This window comes from Benincasa hispida, chromosome 4, assembly GCF_009727055.1.
Source record: "Benincasa hispida cultivar B227 chromosome 4, ASM972705v1, whole genome shotgun sequence".
NCBI lineage: Eukaryota > Viridiplantae > Streptophyta > Magnoliopsida > Cucurbitales > Cucurbitaceae > Benincasa > Benincasa hispida.
The window spans coordinates 20,497,117-20,507,222 of NC_052352.1; the positions used below are offsets into that span (position 1 = coordinate 20,497,117).

General features: G+C 36.9%; 1 protein-coding gene across 1 annotated transcript; it reads right to left on the bottom strand.

Moving 5' to 3' along the window:
• Positions 1-5,564: 5,564 nt before the first annotated feature.
• On the bottom strand, positions 5,565-6,098 carry LOC120076124. Its single transcript, XM_039029901.1, has 2 exons — positions 6,012-6,098; positions 5,565-5,936 (listed from the first exon to the last, which is right to left on the bottom strand). Exons 1-2 carry the CDS (start codon positions 6,096-6,098, stop codon positions 5,565-5,567), a joined length of 459 nt encoding a protein of 152 aa, XP_038885829.1.
• Positions 6,099-10,106: the final 4,008 nt, after the last annotated feature.

A 10,106-nucleotide genomic window follows, 5' to 3' on the forward strand; every position in this document is an offset into this window, starting at 1 on the left:
TTATATATTTAAATCATATTTAAATACAAATTCTTCTATTCTGTTTAATTCTCAAATTAAACACGTAATTATATCTCATATAATCCTAATTCCCTTAATTCTAATTTGAACATTTCAAATTAACTTATCACTTTATTCTAGAGCTAGTCCGTTATGAACTAGTAGGGGGACCTCGTGGACCTACAGATCATGGGCTTTAACGATCCGAGACTAATTGGCTAAACTCATTAGGCTAGATTAATCCCCATTCGTTAACTAATGGGCCACTCCACTAAGGTCCATAGTTGCACTCCCCTCACTATAGATATATTATGTCCATATGATTTAACCATAATCAGCATGTCAACCCTTCACATGTTGTTCATAATAACGGTTGGGTCAAATGAACAACTGATCCGAGATTACGTCTTATTCCTCAAGTTCCTACTGATCCTCTAATGAACAATTGGTTTGTGATCCAATCACTAAACCAAACTCTCTCTGCCCAGTGAGAGGGTGTGGTCCCTTGTTCAAGACCTGGATTCAGTACTTAAGAGAACAACCTTTCTCTTATCCCTAAATTGGATAGGCGTGAACTCCGTCTTGCACCCTATGTCTCCAGCTATCTATTAGATCTTACCCCTGAAATGGGAGTCTTATTAAGCTAGCGCTGTTGAGCCAACCCTCACCTATGCAAATCTAAGGATAATCCCGAATAAACAGGAGTTCATAGTTAGCTCAGGATTAAGATCAAGTTACCTAGGTCATCTAGGTGAAATAGTCAGTCTTATATAATAAACAACGTTATAAAGTAAGAGTGACTTATTTTTTGGTTCGATCTTATGCAAACTCATTGCAAAGGACGCCCCCACTCCTCAAGTCATACATGTACGAATTAGGATCACATCGTATGTAGAACTTTACAACTCTTTGTAATAACTACAGAGTAGGCCGCATCCAGTGGTGTTACTAGAACAAGGTACCCAACCTTATTCATATACCGCAGATCATTTTGACTATTTACTCGAACCTGATCCACTCTTATGTTTCCACATAAAGTTCAAGTACTCATATAATAGTCATGGGTCTTAGTTTATTAGATTTAGACTTTCATACAATTTATGATATCAATAATAAGCATATTGATTATAGAAAATATTTTTCATTTTACAAACTGCGAGTTTTAGGACATAAAACCCAATCGTGAGTCGTATTCGTAGTGCCACAAGGATAATACCCAGCCTTATCCATCTACTATGCCATTTAGGTTATCACTTTAAACATGATCCACCTTATATCTTTTCATACATGTTTAAGCCATAAAAGATCACCTTGGATGTTAGTTTTTTCGTTTGTGGGTTAATGCTACTAAATGTCAAATAAAATATCTCATATTTTATTAAATAAATAAAATGTTTGTACATTACAATTACAAACTCAGGGCCCACGAGATTTAGGGCATCAACCCAACAATAATGTATCATATATATTGTATTAATTATATCTCATATAATTAATTTTATATTAATTATATCTCATATAATTAATTCTCTCTATTAATTTGAATAATTCAAATTAATCCAAAATTAATTCGATTCTCATTCATCCCAGTTGAGCTAACGAAAGGACCTATGGACCTACAGATTGAAGCTCTAATGGTATTTGATTAATTAATTAAACTCTTTAATTAAATTAACCAACTTCCATTAACTGTCGGTCACTCATTTAAAGATTGATAGCTACACTCTTCGCACTATAGATATATTTTTGTATCCATTAGATATAACCAATCAACATTGCGTTGACCCTTCACAAATTACTCGTAAGTACAGCTAGATCAAAATTAACATTTTGTCCCTGTAGTTACATCTAACTCCTTATGTATTTCTGATCCCTCTAATGAACAATAAGTTATAGTCTCAACCTCTCTCGCGCTAGGAGAGGGTGTGGCACCACATTGTTCAAGCCCCAGAATCAACCCTTAAAGGAAAAATTTCTCTACTTACCCTAATAGTAGGGAAGGAGTGAATTTCTTCTTGTGAAGTTGCATTCCCTGCTCCCCAATCAGATAAATCTCTAAATGCTAGGCATATTGAGTTGGTGAAACTGGTCACTCTCACCCATGTAGATAAAAGGACCACCTTCATCCAAATCAAGTCGCCTATGGTCATCTTGATGAAATTTAAGTCTCTTTTAGCAATAGTGTTATATAGAAAGACTATTCACTCCGTGGTCCGATCTTATACAAACTCTTTGTATAGAATACCGCCGCTCACATGTCTCCACATGAATGATCGGGATAGATTATTTATAGCAATTTACAACAATTGTACACCTACAAAGCGATTTGTATTCATAGTGTCACAAGGATAAGATATCCAGCCTTATCCATCTACTACAGACTGTTTAGGTTATCACTTAAACATGATCCACCTGTTTGTCTCTACATACATGTTTGAGTTATAGAAAATAATCTTGAATCTTAGTTTATTGGTTCTTGTGGGTTAATGCAACTAAATGTCGAATAAAATACCTTTTATTTTATTAGATAAATAATTTTTTTGTACAAATATAATTACAAACTACAAGGCCATGAGATTTAGGGCATCAACCTCAACAATTTCCCACTTGCCTTAAAGCTAGTGGGATATACACAATAAAAGTACAATATGTACAACAGTACACAAAAACAAGAAACTAGGACATTGTTCGAGGTTTAGAATTAACAGAAACGTTGTCTCACATGCTCACTAACTCAAACAATGAAATAAAATAACCGATCCTATTGTTATACCCATAAACGCAATAAAGCAGTAAGAACGGGGTCAAATCCACAGGAAAACTAATGACTAGCCAGGATAATTAGAGAATCCATGTGATGGGGGTTTAATTGGATTTGTGGATACAATGACTAAAAATTAACGTGCAACGTAAAGAAACAAAATTGAGCACGCAAAAAGGGTTGGATTAAATCAATGAAAAAATCCTTGGGATTAGTATATATGTTTAATATTTCTATCATTAGGCACCAATTAATTATACTAAATCTGTGAACCCCTCAACCTATTAGAAAATCTAACAACCCAATTAGCCAAATTCGATATTAAACTAAATTAGCCCTAATTTAATATACAACTTTTCTTTTTAGTGACATACTTGTTAAAATCAAATTGCATTATGAAAGGGTTCAATTGTTGAGACATACTACAAGTCGGATAGCCATATCTTATAACATGATTATTTGGGAATGATTAAATTAAGGCATACATGAGTTTGGTCAGAAAAAGTCTAGACTTTACACATGTGACCCTAATTTTCGCAACTAAATCAATCAATATTGCATAGGCTATGACGAATTTGCAAACAAAAATTTCAATAAACCAATTTGATAGATCAATTCATAAAAATTCTATTAAAATTAAATCAAATCATCCCATCGAATTCACAACAATTCAGTAAATTAACTAGAATTCCTTCAAGAATTTAAACATACAGCTAATCATAAGAAAAAAAAGTTTACCTAGCCTATCATAAGCATATTGAAATATCAATCAAAGATGTAGAAAAGCGGCTGAATATGATGAAATTTGTCCAGCAATTCGACTTAATTGTCTCCCAAAAATTTCCTCAAGCTCTATTTTTCTTCACCTTGATTAAACCCAAAAACATCAATTTATAGATTTGGTGAAGCGTTGCAATGCTAGGGAGAGCGTTGCAATGTTGCAGCGACATAGACCACAACGTTGAGGAAGCGTTGGAATGAGGCTTTGACACTCACTTGATTGCGAGTGAAGGAGGATCATCCATTGAAGTTCGTAGCATTGCAACGCTCAGGGTGAGCATTGCAGCGCTGACCATTCTACCTTTTAGCGTTGGGCTGGCGTCACGGCAGTGGCGTTGTCTATCTTTAGAGCGTTGCAATGGTTGGGGTAGCGTTGTGGCGCTGCCCCGCACCCCAGCTTACTGTCTTTAAGCATCAAGCAAACATTGGAATTAGGCAATTTAGGAGCATTGCAAAGCTAAAATAGGGTACTTTGGTCTTTTTTTACATCTCTGCTCAGTTTGGTGCATCCAACTTCAAATTTTCCCTTTTTTTGGCTCAATCTTTCATCTCTGTAGCATACTTGCTCCACTAAATCAATTCTCCTACAAAATAAAACAAATAGAACACAAAAATAATCCAAAATAGAAGAATTAAGGACATAAAATTAGCTCTTTTTGAGAGCTAACAAACATCTCCAACTTAGTTCTTGATCATCCCGAGCAAGGTCATAACACTCAATCATGCAATTGACAAAAAATTGTTCATTCAGTTATCGAATCCTATCTCAAGTCTCAACAATCCTTAGGGTCGCACAATAAATCTCAATATAATCCAAATTCATCTAATCACTCAATTGAGACTTATTATAAAAAAAATAATAAATAAAAATAATAATAAGTTACAACCAAAGCCATATATGAATGAATACTAAGGCATGGAAAATTTTTCATAAATCGAAAAGCTCACAGAAAAGTTTTATCCAACTCCCATTTCATCTTCCCTCTACTCTAGCTTGGTTATCAACCCAAGATATACTGTTCTTGCTAATCAAAGAGCAACACTAGCCAAGAGTGCTTAAAACTCACACACGCAAAACGTAGAGGGAATTTATTTTACCTAGAGGCTAGCTTTCATACCCCACTGCCGGGAACCTATTACCCTTTTCTCGCAGGCCCTAACTAGACACAGCGGAGGTAGTTCTTGCTAATCTCACGGGCCTCATACATGCACACACACACGCTATTTTTTTGCAGGCACGCCGATATATTCCTCCTTTTTATGCATTTTTTTTTTTCAATTTAGCAACTAGTTTACTTCCCTTTATTTATTTTACTTGCACACAAGGCCACTATTTTCTCACTGTATTTTGCTCTCAGGCATTAAAGGTTACTCCCAAGCTAAAAAGGGGCCTTTTGAGGTGACAACAAAAATCTGGGATGGATAACTCATTTTTAAGACTTTTGAGGGATTTATAAAGAAAATTTTTTCAACCTAGGTTCATTTGCATTGGCTTCATGAAAAGATTTTTATAAAAAGCTCAAAATCATGAAAGAATTTCCATTTTATTTAAAAAAACATACAACCTAATGAGTGCATCATCAACTTGTCATCAAGAGGAAATGACAAATAGAGCGAACAAAACATTCAAACATCAAACTATCACAAAGCAATTGGTATAGGGTATGCACAAAATCAGAAAATCAAGAAACATACTTTGCCCACCCCCAACTTTAGAAATATGTATTGTCCTTAATGTATACCTAAGCTATAATTCATGTTAAGGACAAAAAGAGGGGACTAGGGGAATAGAAAAAAAATCCTTTGGAATTGGACACAAGCATGATCAAAGGAAACCTATCCTTTCAAGAGCCAAAAGTATGATTTTCCTATGAAGAAAAATAAGTGTAATCAGCCAATCTTTCAACTTATTCAAAAAAAGAAACAAAGAAAAAGAAACTAAAGCATGTAAATTTTAACACCTGGCTGCCTCCAGAAAGCGCAGCATTTAACGTTTTTTGCTCGACGTTGGGTAGGGACGAGCTTAAGTGATTGAGAGTGAATTCAACAGAAAACTCGAGCGAGGTGAGTTGACTTTCCCTTCATTGAAGATCTTGAGGCGGTGCCTGTTTACCTTAAACTCCTTTCCAGTCTCAAGGCTTCTATTCTCAACTACACCATAGGGAAACACATTAATAGTCTCAAAAGGACTAAGCCATTTTGACTTAAGCTTACCGGGCATAAGTAAGAGGTGCGAATTGTAAAGCAACACTTTCTGACCGACCCTACACTCTTTCTTTGCAAGACCCTTATCGTGAATTAGCTTTTTCTTTTCCTTGTAGAGTCTCGAGTTCTTAGAGTCTTCAAGATGTAATTCCTTCAATTCTTGTAGTTCCAAAAGCCTTTCTTCACCAGCCTAAGCTAAATTCATATTTCATAGCTTAACCGCCCAATAGGCCTTGTGCTCGACCTCTACCGACAAATGGCACACCATGCCATAGACAAGCTTGAAGGGCGTTCTCCTAATGGGAGTTTTGAAAGCAGTTATGTAAGCCCAAAGAGCATCGTCGAGGCGCATGTTTCAATCCTTCCTCGTAGGGTTAACAGTTTTCTCAAGGATACTATTGACCTCTCGATTGGATATTTCTGCTTGGCCATTCGTCTGAAGGTGGTACGGAGTAGCAACTTGATGATGAACTCCATACTTCCTGATAAGAGTCTCAATGGTTCGATTACAAAAGTGCAAACCCTTATCACTGATTATGGCTCGAGGAATACCAAACCTAGAAAAGATGTTAGCCCTTAAAAATCTTGAAACAACAGTAATATTGTTAGTCCTAGCGGGGATAGCCTCAACCCACTTCGATACATAATCAACGGCTAAGAGTATATATAAATACCCATAGGAAGAAGGAAAGGGTTCCATGAAATCCACACCCTAGACATCGAAAACCTCACACATAATAATAGAGTTAAGTGGCATTTTGTTTCTCCTAGACAAAGATCCTAACCTCTAACATTTCTCACAAGATTTACAAAATGCAAAGCAGTCAGCAAATAGAGAGTCACAGATCAAACCACTATCTAAAACCTTCCTAGCAGTCCTTTTAGGGCTAAAATGCCCTTCACACGTCATCTTATGACAAAATGAAAGTACAGACTCAAATTCCTTATTGAGGACACACCTCTAAACTATTTGGTTTGAGCAAATTTTCCAAAGGTATGTTGGGTCCTAAACAAAGTATTTCGAGTCACTCCTTAGTTTAGCCTTCCTAAAACTAGGCATATCATAAGGGAACTTACCTGACACAAGAAAATTTATCATGTCAACACACCATGGCATCAATGTGGCGATCTGAAATAGAAACTCATCAGGGAAATCCTCTCGTACAGGCATAAGATCCTCTTCTTGCATAATCATGTTCAAATGGTCTGAGGTACCTGAAGAAGAAGCATAATTGGAATTAGGCAAACTCCTGAAGAAGAAGCATCCATCGAATAAGTCGAGGCTTAGACTCATTCTTGGTCATGAGGTACCTAAGAGCAAAATGGTCAATATAAATAGTAATAGGAAAGCCAAGAATGTAAGAGCGAAGTTTGTCTAAAGTGAAAACAATTGCCAAGAACTCTTTTTCAGTTGTGGTGTAGTTAAAATGGGTAGGATTTAGGGTCTTCGATGTGAAGCATATAACATGACTTTTCTTGTCAACTCGTTTTCCCAAAACTACTCCCACTACTAGATTACTAGCACCACACATTATCTCAAACAGAATATCCCATCGTGGGGGCTGAAGAATCGAGGTGGAAGTCAACTTTTCCTTCGAAGTGTCAAAGGCCTTTTAACACTCCTTGTCAAACTCAAAAAGCACAGCCTTCTACAACAATGTGGATAGTGGTAAAGCCAACTTCAAAAAATCCTTGATGAAATGTCTGTAAAAACCTGTGCTACCAAGAAAAGAACAAATCTCCCTGATACAAGTAGGATAAGGTAGATTAGCAATAACATCTATCTTTGCCTTGTCTACCTCAATTCCCTTAGCATAAACTAGTTGTCCTAGAACATTGCCATGTGAAGCCATAAAATGACACTTCTCATAATTCAGTACAAGATTAGTTTCAATGCAACATTTCAACATAAGACCAAGATTATGGAGACAATCATCGAAAGACTCTCCGTAAACTGTAAAATCATCGATGAAAACCTCAATGCACTTTTCTATGAAATCAGAAAAAATACTCATCATACACCTTTGGAACATACCTGGGGCATTGCAAAGCCCGAATGGCATTCTCTTAAAGGTGTAGGTCCCGTAAGTGCAAGTGAAGGTAGTCTTTTCTTGGTTCTCTTGAGCGATTGGGATTTGGTAAAATCCCGAGAACCTATCAAGAAAATAAAATAATGCCTTCTTGACAAGCCATTCCACCATCTGGTCAAGAAACGAGATAGGAAAGTGATCCTTTTTAGTTATCTCATTGAGCTTTCGAAAGTCGATGCACATCTTCCATCCGTTTTGGACGCGCATCGGAACCATCTCACCTTTATCGTTTTCCACAATTTTCATGCTGGTCTTCTTTAGTACCACATGAATAGGACTAACACATTTAATGTCAGGAACTAGGTAAATTATGCCAACCTCATTTAGCTTGATAATTTCATTGAGAACAACGTCCTTCATCGTGGGATTGAGCCTTCTTAGTGGTTGAACTATGGCTTTGGCTCCTTCCTCCAAGGTTTTTTTGTGCAGGCACAGAGAATGACTTACTCTCTTAAGATCATCAAGAGTCCACCCAATGGCCTTCTTATAATTTTCAAGGTCTCAACTAAAGATTCCTCTTGGGTGGGTGTCAACTCCTTAGAGATTATAACTAGAAAGGTGTTTCCTTCCCCGAGGTACATGTCTTTCAAATGATTTAGGAGAGCTTTCAACTCAATCTCTTGTACTTGCAAATTGACAACATCGGAAAAAGGTTCCTGATGGTTGCTAACATCAATAGAAGGGAGGGATAGATCATGCAAGTCATGCAAATCCAAATCAATATGTGGAGCAATCAACTTAACAGAGTCATCATCACTATCTTGCAAAACAATCTCATCCACTAAATCTTGTATTTCAATCATATAAAAGGATAGATATTCCTCAGGAAATTTCATAGCATCATAGATATTGAATGCAACCACTTCTCCATCAAACTTTACAGAAAGAAAACCCTTATCAACATAATTTTTTTTTGCAGTTTTCATAAAGGGTCTACCTAACAGAATTGTAGAAGAAGAAGAGGAAGAAACCTCATCCATTTTCAAAATATAGAAATCAATAGGGAAATCAATTTTTTAACTTGCAACAATACATCCTCAACTATCCTTAAGGGTTGAATGTAAGATCTATCAGACAATTGGATACACACAACAATTCTTTGTTAATCCTTTAATTTAAGATCTTCATACACATGATAAGGCATGACATTAATAGAAGCCCCTAGATCAAGCATGGCATGACGAATGACTCTACTACCAATGACACAAGGTAAAGTAAACATACCTGTGTCTCAACATTTCTCAGGCATATTATGTTTAAGCAAAGCCAAAATATTTTTACTTACCGCAACCCGCTCCTTATCCTTACCTATCCTCTTCTTGGTGCAAAGTTCCTTGAGGAACTTAGTGTACCTAGGAATATGTTGAATCGCATTCAAGAAGGGAATATTGATTTGAACATTTTTAAACATTTCGATCAAGTCTTCATCCTTGTTGTCCTACTTCAGTTTCACCAACCTACTAGGAAAATGAGCCTTAGATATGTAAGGTTCAACTGAAGGCAAGGGAGAAATACTTACCTTAGGGGTAGGTAGGCGTGCCTCGGGTTTAGTCTCATTTTTCTCACCTTGCTAGACTTCTTCATTGGGCTAACTAGGTAGAGGCGAGGTGTCTGATGAGGGTATGGGTGATGGAAGCTCCTTACCACTCCTGAGTGTGATGGTACTCACATTGGCATAGTCTGGCGGAGCAAGTAGCTTTCCCGTCCCTTGCTTCTAAACGACCCAGCCACAGCAACTAATTGTGTGACGTGAGAGCTTAAATTTGCTATCGTTCTAGTTTCCTACTGCCAAGCCTTGGTATCCTGTGATAACTAGAGGGAGTCTTTTTTGCAGGCTGCTAGATATCTTGCTGAATTTTAAGGAATGGTCAGACAAAGATTGACAATATCTCTAACGACAGAGTCTGAAGAGGATGATGACAGTTGATAGGAGTGATTGGAACTATTTTATGCTTTGACCATGGCCTTAACCTCCCCATTTTGAGATTAGGGTGATCTCGCCATCTCTAGTTTATAACTAGAGCAATGAGGGTCATATTTCCTATGATAACCCCCAACTTCATTAACTTGGGCTTAGGGACAGCTGCTTCAAAGGCTGCCTAATCACTCCACAGGCTCCAACAAGGTTCACTTGAGCTACTCCTCCTTGGGCCATCTGTGATCACAAAGAGAATTCAAAGATTAAGAGAGTTGAGATCTTAATTCCTTTACCTCAGAATTAGCAGTGAGTCAGATTCAGTTGCCTTAGTCCCAAAATTTTGATCATTTTC